This window comes from Pelodiscus sinensis, chromosome 20 (assembly GCF_052426305.1).
Source record: "Pelodiscus sinensis isolate ZL-2025 chromosome 20, ASM5242630v1, whole genome shotgun sequence".
Lineage (NCBI taxonomy): Eukaryota > Metazoa > Chordata > Testudines > Trionychidae > Pelodiscus > Pelodiscus sinensis.
Genome location: NC_143071.1, coordinates 24856685 through 24877108, shown reverse-complemented (window position 1 = coordinate 24877108; position 20424 = coordinate 24856685). Strand labels below are relative to the sequence as shown.

Genomic DNA, 20424 nt, shown 5'->3' with positions numbered 1-20424 from the left:
GCACGCTCTACCAACCTTTCGGCATCAGAGAGGTATAGCGGTGCCATGCATCAGCTGGTGCCAGTAGGCTTCAGTGCCGAGAGTCTCTAACCCAAGAGTCCTTTCTCAGTGCCATTTCACATACCGATGACGGCACGCTGCATATGCAGCTTGCGCCTGGTGCCCCTATAGATCTTGCACCTCTTGGACTGATATTCTTCTCCAAGACACCTTGTGCACACCTCGTGGGAGTCACTGTTTAGCATAGACTTTTTGCTAACTGTCCAAGTTTTAAATCTTTGGCCTTTTGACATATCCTGGTGCCCATGAAGGCCAATAAATATGGGTGAGCCTGCCCCCTACTAAAGACTGAGTTTTACAATTGAAAAGTAACTAACTGTTGAGTAGTTAACACAACAAGGTATAATGCTAGTTAAGGATGGGGGGGGGGGGGCAGGAGAAGGGGAGAAATGTTCCAACACCGCCACAGATGGTAAGAGGGAACTGAAGACAGGGTCAGGGAAGCAGTGGTCTATAAAGGCTGCCATAGCAGCATCACTCCAAGGGGCTTCACTGACCCTACAGGAAAAATTTCCAATACTTGCGCATGAAGTGCATGCACACCTGACTAGAATCAATGAGAACAAGCACTCGAAGAACTAGTGCTAATGGATACCACCTGGAAGGGTGAGACAAAAAGTAGCATGTGCCAGGATTTGCTTTGCAGGCAGACAGGAAGATTGTGCTGTCTCCCTTTGAAGTGACTGACATTTTCTTGAATGTAAATACAGTATCATACAAAAACACTTTTCTTCAAGAGAAACTTTATCTCCACAATTCCAACATTTAAGGTTAGCTCTTAATGGGCTGTCCAGCAGGGCCGCCGGAATTTTATCCATGGTGTGTGAAACTGGCCTTCAATTGAAGATTAAGAGTCTGAGGGTCAGCACTTTTAAAAAAATGTTGGTCAGTACTGTGCAGTGTAAGTTTTACACATATCAACTAACAGCATGCAACACATCTGGCATAATCAAAGCAAGTTTACACATCCTTCACACAACACAATGAATTACAGGAAAAAATGTCAACCTAGCCAAACCCTCAGAATGGTATAGTGATTTTTAATGGTCTAGTTTAATAGTTGAACAACTATGTTCAATAGTCCTGGGAGAGGACTGCAACATCTGAGAAAATGCAAAAGCAATGGTGACACATTTATTCAAATATATTTGTGAATACAGTCATTTCTTGTGAAAGATATTTTTTCCTGACTTAAATAAAAACCAGACGACTGCTATACTACCAAATCTCTTTTTCCAAATGCACCATTTCCAAACACCACACAATTACCATCACAAAACTGGAATGAAGAGCTCTACTCCTGTTGAGTATCAACGCATTTAGCTCTGAATTTAAACTTTGTAATATGACCCAAAACAGAATCAGACATACTAGTTGTACATTCATTGAATCAAGCAGATCTACCAGAATTAGTGAGGAAGAGATGGAATTTTCAAAAATATTTAAGTGACTTAGCTGTGTCAGAAAATTCTACTCAAAATGCTCTTCTAGCAGTTTGCAAGAAGGTCAATTAACAAGCCAAACATTTGTGGCAAGTCTCTAATCAACACAGCTAAACTGACAGACCCAAATTAACCTCACCTACCAAAACTTCAAGAACAGGAGAAGTACTGTGTTTTGATATACTATAAATACGACACTTAGTTTAGTGACTGCAGTCACTAGTCAGTAAGAAACTCGGTTTTTATTCATTGGTTTTCAATGTAAGCATTGCCAAACTGCTAAAACATTTTTCTGCTGACAAACTTACTGAGGACACTGGCTTTCAGTCCGATGCTTAAGAATAGCATTAATAATGGAAATAAAAATAGAAACTACATTAAAATGTTGTCATGGGGATAATGAAGACCAACAAAAGCAAGAAAACTGTAAGTTAGATTGATGCTTAATTCTTAAGCTCACTCTAGTGTGTCCAAATATTTCGGCCACTGGGAAATGTAGCCTCATTCACTGCTTGTTCAGAGCACAGCCTTAACCCAATGACATGCTTTTGTCTATTTAAAGTCAGACCGTCATGATGGTAACAGATTTGTATCTCTGTGAATGGGTAGCCACTGAAAAAACACAATGCTATAATTCTACTCTAAGGCTCATCTAAGGCTACTCTGAGCTCCAACATAAGCATTATTGTAATGAGCTACGTCCTGTATTGATTCTGTAATCATGTACTACCCTACATGCAATGTTGCAAGATTTAAATACCTGATAGTTCCTGTGGGAGAAGGGAGAGGGCTGATCAGGTGAGCCATGTTGTCTGGAATGTTTATTGTTAAGGGAGAGATCTGGGGTTGCACAGGCTTCACTGGAGACTCTGGGGACTCCTGTTTTTCTCTCTTTTCATTGGACAGAGCTGTGAATGTTATCTTGATATTTGTGCTGGGAAACCTGAAAGTACATCTGAAAAACACAAATATATATGCAACAGGTTTACAAGTAATACAACAGACTTTGTGTAACTCACAAACAAAACTTTACCCCAATTAAAGTAGGAAATAGTGTATCTTGGGCAATGATCTGCAGTTATCTTCATTTTACTTACACACACACACACACACACACACACACACACACACACACACACACACACACACACACACACACACACACACACACACACAATTTTAGACTTTATATAATATAATTGCATACATTAATTTTAATAGCTGCAGCTCACTCTAGTTTTCCTGTACTCCATCTTGAGATGAATTGGAAATATACTCCAAATGGGGTATTATTTTGAAAACATCTGATCAATGGCATCAGAAGGAATGGATTTTGTGCATTAATTTGTAAATTGCTTTTTATAATGTTCCTAACAATCAATATAGCCACAGAAAAATCACAAATCTCAGTGTGAGTATACTGAACTGTTAGCAACTACTAGAGATCTAACAAGTCGTCCTCCAAAATCCATTCATCAGTATCATTTTGTTCACTATTACCCTGATCCTGCAAATATTTATGAAGCACTTAACTTTACACTGATCAGTCTTATTGTGAAACTACTCAGAGAAATTAAGCAGGTACCTACATGTTTGTGGGATTAAGGCGTATATAATTTCACTAGTATGAGTTAAAAGCAATTTTTGTTTTTTTTCCCCTCCTAAACCACTTTACTATGAATAAAGCAATGCTAATGGTGCCTAAACATAAAAGCAATAGGCAATACAGAAATTAACAATCTTGACAAATGTAGCCTTAATTTAAATTAAAAAATAGACAGATTTAACACAAAAAATATAGTCACTTAAAAATAAAAACTTAATATAGCAAACATATAGACTTAGTTTATTTAAATTTCATAAAATCAAGTTATATAAACAATATGCAAAGTGTTTAATTTTATCTACAGGCAGTCCCCGGGTTACGTACAAGATAGGGACTGTAGGTTTGTTCTCAAGTTGAATTTGTATATAAGTCGGAACTGGTACATATTGTAGGGGAAACTCTAGCCAAACATTTCTCCAGAGCTCAGTTTTATTCTCCCACACCTCACTTTCCTCAGTCCTTTATTCTCAAGCTGAGGTGTCTGCTGAGAAAAGCCGCTTCGCGTCTCCCTGGTCTGCTGGGGGGGGAGGGGGCGCGCTAGCTTCGCATCTCCCTGATCTGCTGGGGGGAAGCAGCTAGTGCGGGGTGCCTCCCCCACTGTTGCCTTCAAACTCCAAGTATAAAGAGGTGTCAAATTGCCAGTAGTTTTCTTTTTCCTTTCTTTCCTGTGTTTTTTAAAAGGGATCCATCAAATGTAAAGAGATGATGCAAAGTAATTTATATAGGATCATATTAACTATGTACATGACTTTAATGCAAAAATGAAAGTCCATTTCTCTTGTGTGTTTTCATACAGAGATACTTATGGATGGATTCTGTGATTTTGACAGCATATTAGGTACTGAGGTAAAAGCACAAGGAAAATGCGGTTATTTTATTCATTTATATTTTTTCTAAGTATGTGCTCTCTCGTACAGGAATTACTTGAAAAAGTGAATGAACCAGCTTTCTGCTAAAAAGCAATTTTACTGGAGGAGGTTTCAGATTTGTTAGCCAACCTTTTGATTATTTGATTTTATTTGTATTTATTTATTTAGTAAGGTTAAACAACAGGGGCTCTCAAACATTTTGTTCCTATTCAGAACAAAACTCCACAATTTCAAAACTCTCCATAAAAAGCATTGAACCATGCCTCTGGGACATTCTGCATGGTGGGCTGCCCCTGAACCTTTAAGCAGTCCACCTGACAAGCTGCTGGGGACTCGCCGCGGAGGACACGGGCATCGGGACCGCCAAGACGCGCCGCCCGCGTCCTCCGCGGCGAGAAAAGCCTGCTCTGCTGGGGGGGCGGGGAAATAGCTCCGCATCTCCCTGGTCTGCCGGAGGCGGCGACAGTGGGGGAGGCACCCCGCACTAGCTGCGCCCCCCCCACCCCCGTTCGTAACTAGGGATCCGACGTAAGTCAGATTGACATAACCCAGGGACTGCCTGTATATCTATGTGTGTGTACACGTACACACACACACACACACACACACACACACACACACACACACACACACACACACACACACACCACTCATTTAATGGGCTTTTAAAACATTTCCTTCCCCCTTCATTAGGTGAGCACTACAGCATATAGAAATTGTCCCAATTAAACAAGAGAATATGCTATTTATAGTTGGTATACCATTAAACAGATAGGCATGTATCTACATTTAATTCTGTTATTAACCATAGCACCACTAGACTATTTCAGGTATTTCAGGTACCTTTTGCTCAGGATCAGCAATAATCTAACAATATTAGATGCTTTGCTGCCCTCTCCTCCCCTGAAATCGGTTAGATATGTACAGGACTGAAATCATGCTAGATATGCAACAGACCCCAAACCATGGGCATGTTTACATGTCCCTCGCCGACAGCCTTTGCCAATGACTATCTACAAACAAACCTTAGAAACCATATTGCTAAATGATTCTTACAGATTTGTAGTAGAACTTCAGAGTTAAAGGGAATAATGAAGGTTGACTGTAACTCTGAAATGTTCACGAAATGTTCATGTTCATGGTGGTTGGTTCGAAACTTTACAACTGAACATTGACTTGATATAGCTTTGAGACTTTGAGGCAGAAAAATGCTGCTCTCTTTTTTTAAAGTAGTTTACTTTTAACATAGTACTGTACTGTGTGTGTTTTTAAAATCTCAGCTGCTGCCTGATTGTGTAATTCTGATCCCAACTGAGTTGTGTGGTTAATCAGTCAGTTCACAGCTCTGAGATTCTACTGTAGTTTTATTAAGAAAGGAAACAAAGCAGCTTTGGAATAGGTGCAAGAAGGAATGTTATTGTGAGTGGTAGATATTTAATACCATTGCACCAATTTTGAAATTAATGTTTTATTGTTAAGGATAACATTAATTTAACCTTCAAAAATCTCACTATTTTTAAAACTAGGTCAATCTGGAGGCAGTTTAGCATATATAAGGGAAGCATTTGTTCCAAGTCTCACTATAACTTTGGCACATTTAAGGATAGATGTATCTAAGGCAAACATGGACATTCACTGCTAGTGACCATGGAACATATTTTCCTGTTACATGCTTAAAGAGTAAAAGGGAAAAAAATGTGACTGTGACCTTCCTTTCAATCTTGTTTCATAAGGACTATGTCTGAATTTAACAGACAACTTGTTTCCAAAGCATACTTGATGTACTAAATTGGGAACAGAATCTATGCCAAAACATTGCACACTGGTTGCAGCAGGAAAGCAAAATGAACCACTCTTCTTCCTTCACTTGGCAATCTAGTTAGCTGTTTTTAAACTAACCGCCACAATGAAGGACTGTAGATGACAAATGCAGAAAAACTTGAGTAAACACTAGAAAACATTACTGCTATACCATAAAGACTGGATTTGCTCTTTTTATAGAAAATAAAAATCTTTCCTTCATTGATTGTTGAATTTTTTTTGGTTGGTTGGTTGGTTCCGGTTCTGTCGTTTCCACATCAATGTGTTGCTCTGCTAAGTATTCAGAGAGCACGCTCCACACCTCGTCCCTCTCACATTTTGGAAGGCACTTCAGATTTTTAAACTTTTGATTGAGTGCTGTAGCTGTACATTGGTACCATCTTTTCATTTTCTCAAAACTGCAGTGAAAGTGTTCTTAAAACAGCCACCATATGGTACGTCATCATCAAAGACTGCTAGCACATGGAACATCAGCAGCATAGAAATATGTCCTCCAGAACGGTGGCCGAAGCATGAAGGGGCATATAAATGTTTAGCATACCTGGCCACGTAAATACATTGCAATGCTTGCTACAAAAGCGCACCATGAAAAGACAGTTACCTGTTTCCATAACCGATGTTCTTCAAGATATGTTGCTCATGTCCATTCAATGTAAGTGTGTGTGCTTGCCACATAAATCAATGCCGTAAGATTTCCTCTTAGCAGTAACTGTAGGGGGAACCAGCTCAGGTGCCCCCAGGAGTGGTATGCACATGCTGCATTATACAGGATATATAGTAGCCCCAGCTCTTTGTTGCATATGCTGAGAGAATGAAGGGGCTCCCAACAGCCACTCAGAGGATCTCCAACTGGCTAACCGCATGCTTGTGGATGTGCTACCAGTTGGTGTGTGCCCAGCCATCCCTGCTTGTCGGAGTACATTCAGTTCTCACAAGCCACCTCCTGCAGCCTTCCTTGCCAGTGTTCCTGTCCAGGAGATTTTCAAGGCTGTAACATAGTTCTTATGCACTATGCCCTTACGCAACAAATCTGAGAGGATGATTCTACCGGATGAGCTGTATTGAAGTCAGCATGTGCTTAAACTCCTCTTACCAATCAGAGTGCTCCCAGCATCTCTTCCTTCTTGCTGGAAAACTTCAATTGTGGGGAAAGAGGGCAGGATGTTGAATGGACACGAGCAACACATCCTGAAGAACAGCAGTTACGGAAACAGGTCTTTTCTTCGAGTGCTTGCTCATATCCATTCAACATAGGTGACCGGAAGCACCCTCCTCCCTCTGATGGTAGGAGGAGTTTAAGCACTTGCTTCAGGCGCATGGCTGAGGGGGCACAGAAAAAATAGCTACTACACTGTCTTCGCTTATGCCTTGCGTCACGTCAGTCCCCCTGCCCACGCCAAGGATGGTCTTGCCTCAGGCACCAAATCAGTTAGTTACAACTCTGAGAAAACAATGAGAAAAGACTGGGATTGAGCGTGGGGATTGAGTTATACAGCTGGGGAGGGCAGAGAAAAAAGTGAAGATCAACTGTTTCCAATCACTCCTTGGAAGCAAGGACTGTCTTTTAGTATCTGTTTGTATAGCACCTAGCAAGATGGGACCAGGCAGGAATTACTGCAATATAAGTGTTAAATAAACAAAAATAATTCAAGAAGCTACTAGATAATGGTGTCAGGAAAAAATATGCACAATAGGGTTGTACTTGCCACATCCACATTTCCAGCATTCCTTCTTTGCTTCAATAACTGTCCACACTGGTGTGGGAGGAGTGGTATGTGTTAGGGATGTTACCACGTAATTGAATAGTTGTGTAATCACCCAAAATTTTAGCAGTTACATGACTATTTGATGGTCCCGGAGAGGGGGAGAGAAGAGCAGTCAATGTGCTCCCGGCCCCATTCCCAGGAAGCCCGTCACTCCATACTGCTGCCTCACTATCAGAGGCATCAGCACAAGGTAGCAGGCAGGAGTTGGTCTGCGAGGGAAGCTGGTTTAAAAACCACAGACCTGTTCTGCTTGCCACCCTACGCTGCTGCCTCCGATAATAAGGCAGCAGTGTGGGGTGGCAGCAGCCTGTCCGTGGGGGTCTGAGCTCATGGTAATAGCCCGTCTGCGTGGGGTCTGAGACAGCAGCGCATGGGGAGAAGGCATGTGGCTCGGTGCTGAGGGGAACTGGCTCCCACCAACCCCGGCTCCTGCCTGACCTGCCCCCCTGCCTCTGTAGGAGGCAGCAAGGCAGAGGCACATATGGAGAGCCTCTTAAAAGCTGTCTCCCCACGCGAATAGCTCCCACCTGCCCCCCTCACCCTCTGTGCTGCTGCCTTTCTATCAGAGGCAGCAAGGAATTGGGGGGGGGGGGGAGAGAGAAAGAAGCGGCTCCGGTGAGGATACAGAAGCAGCAAGGGAGAGGAATGCATGTAGCTGATATGATTAACCAATAAGCCAAAGCTTATCAGCTAATTGTATAGACATCTACATGTTGCCATCCCTAGAATGTGTGGAAGGAAGGCATGCATAATTACTGGATGAAGGAGGTAACCTAGTGACAAGATGATGTGGGAAAAGCTGAAGTACTCAATGCTTTCTTTGCCTCTGTCTTCACTGACAAGTTCAGCTCCCAGACAAATGCACTAGGCCACACAGTATGGGAAGGAGGTGGACAGTCCTTGTTGGGGAAACAACAAGTTAGGAACTATTTAGAAAAGCTAAACACACACAAATCCATTGGCCTGGATTTAATGCATCCGAGGGTACTGAGGGAATTGGCAAATGTTACTGCGGAGCCTTTGGCCATTATCTTTGAAAACTAGTGGAGATCGGGAGAGATGCTGGATGACTGGAAAAAGGCAAATGTAGTGCCCATCTTTAAAAAATTGGAAGAACAATAATCCCGGGAACTACAGGCCCATCAGCCTTACCTCAGTCTCTTGAAAAATCATGGAGGGGATCTTCAAGGAATCCATTTTGAAGCACTTGGAAAAGGGGAAGGTGATCAGGAATAGTCAACATGGATTCACGAAGGGCAAGTCGTGCCTAACCAACCTGATTAGCTTCTATGAGGAGGTAACTGGCTCTGTGGATATGGGAAAGTCGGTGGACGTGATATAAGTTGACTTTAGCAAGGCTTTTGATACGGTCTCCCACCATATTCTTGCCAGCAAGTTAAGGGAATATGGATTGGATAAATGGACTGTAAGATGGATAGAAAGCTGGACAGACTGTTGGGCCCAATGGGTAGTGATCAACGGCTCGATGTCAGGTTGGCAGTTGGTTTCTAGCAGAGTGTCCCAAAGATCTGTTCTAGGACTAGGTTTGTTCAAAATCTTTATTAATGACCTGGATGAGGGGATAGATTGTACCCTCAGCAAGTTTGCAGATGACACTAAGCTGGGAGAGAGGTAGATACACTGGAGGGCAGGAATAGGGTCCAAAGTGACCTGGACAGATTAGAGGATTGAGCCAAAAGAAATCTGATGAGTTAAACAAGGACAAGTGTAGAATCCTGCACTTGGGATGGAAGAATCCCAAGCATTGTTACAGGCTGGTGACCGAATGGCTGAGTAGCAGTTCTGCAGAAAAGAACCTGGGGATTACAGTGGATGAGAAGCTGGATATGAGTCAACAGTGTGCCCTTGTAGCCAAGAGAGCTAATGGCATATTAGGGTGCATTAGGAGGAGCATTGCCAGCAGATCCAGAGAAGTGATTATTCCTCTTTATTCAGCTTTGGTGAGGCCACATCTGGAGTAGTGTGTCCAGTTCTGGGTCCCCCACTATAGAAAGGATGTGGACCCATTGGAGAGGGTACAGCGGAGGGCGAACAAAATAAGGGAGCTGGAGAGCATGACCTACGAGGAGAGACTGAGGGATCTGAGTTTGTTTAGTCTGCAGAAGCGAAGAGTGAGGGGGGATTTGATAGCAGCTTTCAACTTACTGAAGGGAGGTTCCAAAGAGGATGGAGAAAGGCTGTTCTCAGTACTGACAGATGGCAGAACAAGGAGCAATGGTCTCAAGTTACAGTGGGGGAGGTCTAGGCTGGATATTAGGAAAAACTATTTCCCTAGGAGGGTGGGGTGAAGCACTGGGATGGGTTACCTAGGGAGGTGGTGGAATCTCCATCTCTAGAGGTGTTTAAGTCTCAGCTTGATAAAGTCCTGGCTGGGTTGATTGTCGGGATTGGTCCTGCCTTGGGCAGGGGGCTGGAGTTGATGACCACCTGAGGTCTCTTCCAGCTCTATGATACTCACTGGTAATTCCTCTTCTTGGAGCTTATCACCTGTCTGGATTTCTACTACTGTCTCAGCACCTAAGCATGCAACAACCTCAAACTCTTCACTCTCAGTTATGTGTCCTTTGAGGCACTAAAACTTAAAGTCCAATGCTCGAACATCCCCTACAACAGTGGTTTCTAACCAGAGGTAAGCTTACCCCGGAGGGTACGCACAGTTCTTCTAGGGAGTACCTCGGCTCATCTAGGTATTTGCCTACTTTTGCAACAGGCTACATAAAAAACACTAGTATAGTCAGTACACACTAAAATTTCATACAGACAAAACGAAAAAGCAATTTATCAGTAATAGTATGCTGTGACACTCACATTTTGTGTCTGATTTTGTAAGCAAGTGAGGTGAATTTTTATGTCCGATTAGTAGTGAGGTGAAACTTAGGAGAATGCAAGACAAATCAAATGCCTGAAGAGGGGCAGTACTCTGGAAATGTTGAGAGCCACTGTCCTACAACACTCGGTTTGAAATTGTTTTGTAATGATCAAGATATGGTGTGGCAAGACCATGTGCCCCTAAAGAACGAGTCAATTCCTTGGATCAGCACCTCCGATTTTCAAAGGGAAATATATTATGAGTAAGGCTCCATGTCTGTTTCAGAAGATGCAGAGTCATGGATACTATGACTTCCTGCAATCTCTGTGATTTTTGAAGCAGCTTGTATGGCTAATCCAGGGCTGCATGAGCAGCTGGTCCCAGAGCTGGCTACTGGAGTGGCTCTGCAGCCAGTCACACTAGCTGGTGCTGGAGCAGGCCCAGCCCTGTGACCAAGCACACTGGCCGCTGCTCTGGCAGCTCAGGGCTACACCTGCCCACCCAACCTTCATCCATGCGGATTCCCGATGCACTCAATGCCTGTGATGAACTGCAGCCCCCTTTGCACAGCACATCAGAAAGCAGTGCTGCCTATGAAACTTGGACATACACGAACCTGTACAATTCTTGGGGCATGCCTCACCTTCTGCTTCTTCTCCCTCCCCGTCACTGTCCCTCCACACAGTGCAGATGCTTCATGCTTCACGAGTGTCCTACATTTGCTGAGTTTAATAAATGAATCTTACATGTTTCAAAGCAATCTTTATTCCATTACATGAAAGCAAGCAAACAAGCATACCCCAGCAAAGATACAGTCACTGTAGCGCTAAGTGCTGAGCAAAGACCAATCAGAGTAACGCCCTAGCAATGAGCCACTGCACTCCTGTGCATGGCAACAAGTTCCACTGACTTTCAGCATCAAATTGGTGTTTCAAGACATCGCTGACCTTTATGGCCATTGCTGTGCTCCTCTAATACCCTTGGTCTCAGGCTGTTCAAACTCGGCTTCCAGGAACTGTGCCTCAGCAGTCCAGCTGTAGGTGAAGCTTTCACTCCTCCCTTTGCAAGTATCATGGAGGGTACAGCACAAGGCAATAACCATAGGGATATCATCGTCTAGCTTCCCATATAAACATCATCAATGGGCCTTTAAATGGCCAAAAGCACTCCACAGTCATTCTGCACCTGCTTAGGCTACTATTGAACCACTGCTTGCTGCCGTCAATGGTCACCGTAAATGGCTTCGTGAGCCATGGCATTAATGAGTAGGCAGGATTTCGGAGAATCACAATGGGCATTTCCACTTCCCCCACAGTGATCTTATGGTCCAGGAAGAAAGTCCCTGCTTGTTTAACAGGACAATGTTCCAAAATACGCACATGTCATGCACCTTTCCAGATCAGACGGATTTAATGTCCATGAAACACCCACAGTGATCCACAAGCACCTGCACAACCATGGAGAAATACCCCTTGTGGTTAATGTACTCAGAAGCTATGTGGTCTGGTGCCAGAATTGGAATGTGGGCACCATCTGTCACTTCACTGCAGTTTGGGAATCTCTTCTGTGCAAAGACATCCACAATTTCACACATGCTGCCCAGAGTCCTGATCGTTCGGAGTAGGATGTGATTGATGGCCCTGTGCACTTCCATCAGCACTAGTCCAATGATCAACTTTCCCACTCCACACTGATTGGTGACCAAGCGAAAGCTGTCTGGAATAGCCAGCTTCTACAGTGTGATCGTCACACGCTTCCCCACCAGCTGGGCAGCTCTCATTTGCATGTCTTTGTAGTGCAGGGTGGGGGGTGAGCTCAGCACACAGTCCCATGAAAGTGTCTTTCCTCTTCTAAAAGTTTGTCAGCCACTGCTTGTCATCCCCACGTTGCATAACTACATGAGTCCACCTCTTAGTGCTTGTTTCCTCAGCCCAAAAGCGTTCCACTGTGCTCAGCACCTCTGTGAATGCCCCAAGAATGTTGGAAAAATCCTGCCCGAGATCCTCATCACTTTGCAGCTTTGGGAATAGCTTGACTGCCATTTGTGATGTGTTGGTGAGACGACTGGCATTCATGAAACCTAGCAGCATTTTCATCAACAGCTGTAGATCAATTCCTGCATACCGAGGAGGTAGAGCTGTATACCACAGAAACCATTGAAAGATGGCATTAAATGCAGACAGAAGAGCACTGATGGCTGGGAGGTGAGGTGATGCACCATGCAGCACTCGGACAGGACTTAGGATGCCCTGTGCCACCCCTCAAACCTCTACTGCAGCAGAGGTGCTCTGTGGGAATAGCTGCCCAGAATGCACTGCTCCGAAGGTGCTGCACATGCCGTGAGTGTGGTCGTGCTATTGTGCTGGTGACTGACAGTGTGGACACCCAACAGCATTTTCACTGAAGTGCTCTATGAGCAGTGCTGTAACCTCTGGCGCTTTACGTGTGCCAGCGCAGACATGGCCTAAATTTTGTACCATGAACCTTCAAGTTCACAGGCTCATATTGCTTGGCATAGGCAAAGTGAACAATTCATAAACAGAATGTTTTGTAACATTAGCTTAAACAAGCTAGGGCTGCTTAAGAGAATGCCAAATTGACACATTTTGTAAGTCACATACCAATCGCCTCCAATAATAATACCATTACCAGAGATAATGGTAAAAATTCCTTATAGAATACCCAAATAAGTCAACCACTAACATCATAAGAAATTCTATAGTTGAGACTTAGAGGGGAAAGAGGACTAATTTTCTTGTAATAAAAAGGGAATTACATTGAATCTTCTCCCCCAAATGACAAGGTTTTGGTGTCTGGTGTATTTTTAAGCTGCTGTTTAATCAGTACTATTTATATCCATGTTTTTCTTTAGGAATTTTGTGAGTGTTGTAAAAGTGTTAAATACCTATATTCAGGGCTCGACAAAGTATTGAATCTACTTGCCCCTTGTAAGTAGATTTCAGCCAGGCGTCCCGTTCATTTGTGGTGCATACCACGTGCAATGCGGTGCTGGCGAGCAGCTTTCGCTGCTGTTCATCACACCCTGCATATATTCATATTTGCAATTTATTTATCCCCAAGTATGCATTAGCTGGTGAAGATAAGATGTTTGTGAACATTTATATTTTTCCTCTTCCTCAGCCACCCTCAATATGTGTGTGTCATAGAATACTAGGACTAGAGGGGCCCTTGAGAGGTCATCAAGTCCAGTCCCTTGCCCTCATGTTTCTCTGGCAAAGAAGAGCTAATTCCAGATCCTTCTAGAAGCAGTCAGCAGCCATTTGAGATGTGGTACTGAGATGTTTAGACTCCAGGTGCTCACTTCCCCCACTCAAGCGGTATTATTGTACCTTGACTCTCGTGTGTGATATCACTCTGTTTTACTGGCACATTTCTGTGCCTGCCTCTTGAGAGTCTGCAGAATTGTAATGTTGAACAGGCTGGGTATACGTGCAACTGGAATATTATCTTGACGTAGTGGGACACTCCTTTTGTGTCGAGTCCTAATTTACATGCAAGTTTTGGCATCACAAATCTGACACTGTGGTAGTTCTTTCCATAGCTGTTAGAGCATATGAACGGTAACACCATATGCTCAATGTTTACGTGGAAAAATGTGCCTCACAGAGACAAGAACTATTTGTCAATGTAATGGCCCTGATATAGAGCTCTCCAAACTATCCTGAAGCTGACTGTTGCAGAGGAACTGATGCTGTCATACTGGCAGTAGAATATGCTGTACCCTTTTAAGCCCTTTGCCAGTTAGGATGTAGAGATAATGGAAACTTCCAAGGAAGTTTCACTAAGGCATATCAGCATGTGGAGACAATTGAGAGAAGCATCCATGGGGACATGCAATCCCTTTCCTCCCTCCCCACCCCTGCTCCCCCCAAATAGTTGACTTTACTTAAAAGTGTAGCTGCTCTTGATGACTTAATTTAGAAAAATGAGTGATATTCAGTAAATGGCCAAAGTTAATTGAGATAGAAACTGATGACAAATTACCCAAATCAGAGTTTATTTAAAGCAACACACACACACACACACACACACACACACACACGCTAAAAACCCCACCGCAAACCCGATCCAAAATTTGTCTTCCTATTTGTAGGAAGCAACACTGCTTTCTTGCTTGTGCAGTTTTTCACATTGCTGGCAAAAGGTTTGGCCTACAACAAATATAAGAAGCATGAAAACTTTTTTTCAAAAGCTATTAGCATCTGAAACCTTCATGTGTCAGTGCTTTTACATTTGACTCGTAATATTCAGGGAACAAATCTTCTGAAATCTTAGGAAAAAATTAATTTTAGTTCTTCACATCACGTGAAGTTCTTTCCCCCTCAAAAAGGTAATTTAACTATAAACAATATATATTTATTACTACGCTCCTTGCAGTTACTTAAAAGGGTATTTATGAGAGTGAAGGCTGAAAAAAGCTAGGCAACAGCTGCCCTTAGTCACCTTACTACTATTAACTACTGAAGTATATGTAAATAACATTATCAGCATCACATACTTAGATGTAATTCTCTGCCATCCTGATATAAAATATGCACTAATGACAGCATCATCCCAGATTTTCAGCCAACACCCATAATTCTTCTTCTGCAGATATTTAACACTCTTCAAGTACCAACCATACAAACACTGGCATCCATCAGCTGCAAGTAAAACTAATGTTAGTCTACCTTCTTGGAAGTATGCTTTGCTTAATTTGAAATTCATACCTGAAACTACAAATTACCACAAGATCTTCTGATTCTTACATGGTAAAATATTAAAGCCACCAAGGAGGTGGGGGAAAGAAACAACCCTTAAGAAACAGAATACAGTAGCCCAGCATAGGCTGCAAGGACAGTGAAAGAAACTGGCCCGCAGGCAGGAATGTAGGCAGCAGTTACTGTAGAAACCAAGCTCTTCACTGCTTTTCTCCAAGCAAAAGAAAGAGACAAAAGAGCTGGAAAACAGCGATCGATGGGAAGCAGCTTATAAAGCTGCTTGTCACATCTGCTGCAACAAAACCAGACACTAATTCATTAAAACTGCTCATGTAATGCCTCTGGAATTTGAGGCTCCCCAGTCTGTGAATACAAAAGAAATTGCGCCTATGGAAACACTGCATTTTCAACTATTTAGCATCTCTCTGTACAACAGCAGTGGTAGTCTGGTTGTGTGGTCTCTATCACTAAATTTCATCTTTTAACTGATAAAGTTTACTTTATTTTTTTTAATCTGTTTTATATGCCTATACCTGTACCAGATTTACAAATGGGTATTCAGCACCTGACAAGCCATACATCACTGCACTATACCATAGCTTTTAGTTAACACCACAAAAGTAAAATTAATTGCAATTTCTTCCTTTTATACACAAAACAACAGTGCTAAAATATTCCTTTACTACTGTGTGGGCCAGTCACAGATAACCACTTCAGAAATGCCCTCCTTCGGCACATCATGGAGGTACCACTTGGCTGCAAAGGAACATGTGAAAGGAAATACGGCACTCTAACAATATCATCATTCACTTTTAAGCACAGTCAACAACAGATTTGTCTGAAAACCCCTATTAAAACTAGAAAATACTTTATATGGAGTACTTTAGTGTTCTAGTATATCTGACAAGGAAAGCAAAAGGAGAAAAGTAGAGAAAGAGTGCTGTCATAAGATACTGAGATGTGTCCATAAAAGGCATCTATGACTCAAGCTAGAAGAGGAGGTCGCTCACCTTTAGCGGTAACTGATGTTCTTTGAGAAGAGCATCCCCTGTAGGTGCTCCACAGCAGGTGTTGGCGCATCCTAGCGCTGCAAACTAGATTCTTCACAGCAGTGCCTGGGGGGCCACGCATGCACCGTGAGCAGATCATATACACGTGTGCCGTGCCCCACCCCATTTCCTTCCCTACCTGGAAAACCCAGCCTGGTGAAACGTCTCCAAAGTAGAGGGGAGGAAGAAGGGGTGGTGGAGCACCAACAAGGATGCTCTTCTCGAAGAACGTCAGTTACTGCTAAAGATGAGTAACCATCTCCCCCTTCTTCGAGAAACATCCCTGTGGGTGCTCCACAGCAGGTGACTGAAGAGCAATATGGCCTATGGAGGTAGAGACTTTGGATCTGGTAAGTATGTCGTAGATAATACAGCTTGGCCTCTCTAGTTGGAGAGAGAGAGGCCCTGTGAAAGTGCGTAGTGTACAGCGAATGTTTGATCGGAGGTTCATGTTCCCGCAGAGCATATGTCTTCCAACGGAACCTTGTGGAAGTAAGCTATTGATATGGCTACAGCCCTGGTGGAATGGGCACACAGCAAGGTAGGTGGTGATAATTGGTTATGCTGATAAATTCTGATGCAGCTGGAAACACAGTGTGATAATCTCTGAGATATTTGCTGTCCTTTATTGCATTCTGCTATAGCAGTGTTTCCAAACCAGGGTTCCGCAGACCATCGTCAGGGGATCCGCGAGAAATCACAGAATAAATAAATAAAAATTTTGAAATACCGCGAACAATTCCAAATATCCCTCGAAATATCGCAGGAATTTTTGTCCAGCAATTGGCAATACCGAAGTAATCTTTGTACGTTACCAACTGCCTCTTTGATAGGCAAATTGAAATTGACAAAGTTCCTGTTTCTAATAATACTATTAGTAGGCGTGTGGATGATATCACATGACATCGAAGAGGTCTTGTCTGAAATACTAAAAAATACCAACTTTGCTTGCCAAGTCGACGAGTCAATAGACATAACAAGTAAAACTCAGCTGTTAGCATTCATACGATTTGAAAACAAAGGTGAAATAATGGAAAATTTTTGTTGTTGTAAAGAGCTGCCAGAAACAACCAAAGGTCAAGACATTTTCAACATCTTGTCTTATTTGAAATCATGTGGTTTGTCATGGAGCCAGTATATTGGAATTTGCACCAATGGTGCCCTCTCAATGATCGGCTCAATAAAAGGTTTTGTTACACTTGTCAAAGAAAAAAACCCTGATGTCATAACGACCCACGGTTTCCTCCACCGGGAAGTTCTTGTTTCAAAAACTATTGGGGAGGATTTAAAACAAGTCCTTGATGTAGCTGTGAACATGGTCAATTTTATAAAGCAGCGCCCTCTTAAGTCACACATGTTTGCAAAGCTGTGTGAAAATATGCAAAAAGACCATGTGACTCTCCTTCTACACACTGATGTTAGATGGCTTTCAGGAGGGAAAGTTTTAACAAGGGTATTTGAGCTGCAAGAGGAACTACTGCTTTTCTTCAAAGATAATAAAGCCAGTTTTTCTGACTTTCTTGAAGATACAAAATGGCTGCTAAAACTAGCCTACTTAGCAGATATTTATCAGCACTTAAACACCTTGACCACCACCATGCAGGGCCCAAAAGAAAACATTCTAACTTCCACAGACAAACTTCTTGCATTCAAGAATAAACTCAAGGTTTGGAAAAGACACCTTTCAAGTGGAAGTACTGAAATGTTTCCACTCCTACTTCAGTTTCAGAGTCAGACAGATTATAAAGAAATCATCCCATTAATTACCAGTCATTTGGAATTACTGACAGAAAAGCTTGACCAATACTTTCCTTCTTTGTCACCAGAAATGTTTGACTGGTTTAGGAACCCTTTTGTTGAGTTCTCTCAAAATTTACTCAGTCTGCAAGAAGAAGAACTGACTGAACTACAGTGCGATGGAACTTTGAAGATAAAATTCAATGAAGTGCCACTTGATGTGTTTTGGATTTCAATAAGAAGAGAATATCCTGTGATCTCAGCAAAAGAAGTGAACATCTTATTCAACTTCTTACCTCTATGAACAAGCTTTCTCATGTCTTACAAAAATTAAAAGCAAAGAAAGAAATCATCTGTTATCTGTAGAGGAAGAATTGAGAGTGTGTTTGTCAAAAATTCAGCCAAGAATTCAACATTTGTGCAAAAAGAAACAAGCCCAAGTGCCACACTGAAAGTAAACTTTACATTGACTTCGGAGGTGAACTTTATTTTGATTTGATATTTTGATACTTGGGAAGGGAAGAAAAAAAGATTAGAGAATACAAAAAAAAAAAAAAAAGACAGGAAAAATGCTCCAATTTTTTTTCTTACAATGTAAGCTGACATATATATCCAGGGCTCGACGATCGCGGCGAAAACCACTCGCCAGCCCCGCACTGTACATGCACAAAACGCCGGTGAACGGGCCGACCGGCTGAAATCTACTCACCACAGGTGAGTAGATAAGCGGATTTGTCAAGCCCTGTATATAACAGCTCTTAACAAATAAAATTACTTGACAATAATTTAGCAGTAATTGAATTGCGCTCCCCGCTGTCAACTTTTTCTGGCCAAGCAAACGTTTTCATAGGTAGGGGTTCCTCGGGATATGAACAATTATTTTAGGGTTCCTCCATGGGGAAAAAGGTTGGGAATCACTAGCTGCTATAGAAATACGTATACAGCCTGGGGTGAAGCTCTGAAAGGCCTTAGTCTATGGATGTAAACGGATGTAAAAGTGCCCTGTGCTTTTGTGCTTTGAAAGTGTTGCCATGAGGTTTGGGAAAGAATACAAGTAGGTGAACAGTCTGATCGATGGGGAAGGATGAGTATACTTTGGGTGCATAGAGAAACTTTATCTTTAAAGAAGGTATTCTATGAAGGATCTGCCATTAGGGCAGCCATCTCTCCTACCCGCTGGGCTGATGTTATAGACACTAGAAATGCAGTTTTCAATGACAAGTGGAGGAGTGAGCATGTAGCCATCAGCTCAAGTGGGCATTTAGTAAGGGTCTTTAGCACCAAATGCGAATCCCAAGGTTGACGGGGGAGTTAAATCAGGGTATATTGTTTATGAAAGGCCCACAAGTAATTTCATCATTGGATGTGCAAAGACTGTAGTATCAATTTTTGTATGGAAAGTTGTAATTGCTGCCAAGTGTACTTTGATGGAGCCAATAGAGATACGACTGTTTAAGGTGCACTAAATAGTCCAATATAACAGATAATGAGGTCATCTCTGGAGAAATGCTGCGGGGAGCAGCCCACTGAACAAATTGTGACCATTTGCTGCTATATGTCTTTCGAATTGAGGGAGTCCTATTATATAGAAGGTGGTTCTGTACCTGACTTAAGCACTGCAGCTCTATCCCTGAGAACCATCTAGGTACCAGGCTTTTAGATGAAGTCTGAAAAATTGCAGGTGCTGTGTCTGGAGCCCTAGTTGGTAACAATTTTGGGTTGTGTGGAAACATGATTGGGGGACGTAGGGTCATTTTGTTCAGGAAGGGGAACCAAGGCTGCTGGGGCCAGTATGGGGCTATAAGAATGATTCTCGCCTTGTCTCTCTTTATCTTGAGAATTGTCCCATTGAGAAGAACAATCAGTGGGATGACATATAGTAGGTGATGGTTCCACTTGAGAATGAGGACATCTCCAAAGGAGCCCTTGCCAATGCTGGCCCTGGAGCAGTACAGGTGACAATTTGTTTGCTTTTGTGATGAGAAGGGCTATAAAGAGGGTATCACCATTGCTCAAAGATCACAGAGTTCTCATAACAATCCATCTTCTACTTGTGTTCCCGAGGCGTTTAATGCATCAGCAGTGGCATTTAAGGCACCAGGAAGGTGACATGCACTTATGGTGATGCTGTGAGCGAGGCACCAGTTCCACAGGGCAATAGCCTCTGTACATAAGTCATGTGAACAGGCACTAACTTACCTGTTTATATAAAACATGCGGGCGATGTTGTGAGTATATATTCTGACATGTCTGCTGGTAAGAAGTGTTGGCAGACAAGCAATACAGCCCTGAGCTCAAGGAGAGTTATGTGGAGAGCCCATTCTACTGACGTCCATAAAACCTTAGTTGTCAATCTCTTCCAAGTGCACCCCCCATCCTGTGATGGAGGCATCTGTGGTGATAACCAAAAGGGCTGGTGTTTGGAAAGGAATACCTGTGCATACGTTGTCTGTTTTTGTTCACCATATTATTGCATTTTTTACTGTTGGAGAAGTGGACAGGGTTTTGGTGAGGGGGTGATGA

At 42.6% G+C, this 20424-nt stretch overlaps 1 protein-coding gene across 1 annotated transcript in view; it reads right to left on the bottom strand.

The window, feature by feature from the left end:
• FOXK2 (forkhead box K2) overlaps positions 1–20424 on the bottom strand; it is a 92762-nt gene that overhangs the window by 33541 nt on the left and 38797 nt on the right. The window contains exon 2 of the mRNA XM_075903536.2: positions 2263–2457. Within this exon, the coding sequence (XP_075759651.2) occupies positions 2263–2457 (195 nt within the window). The remainder of the gene's footprint in view (positions 1–2262; positions 2458–20424) is intronic.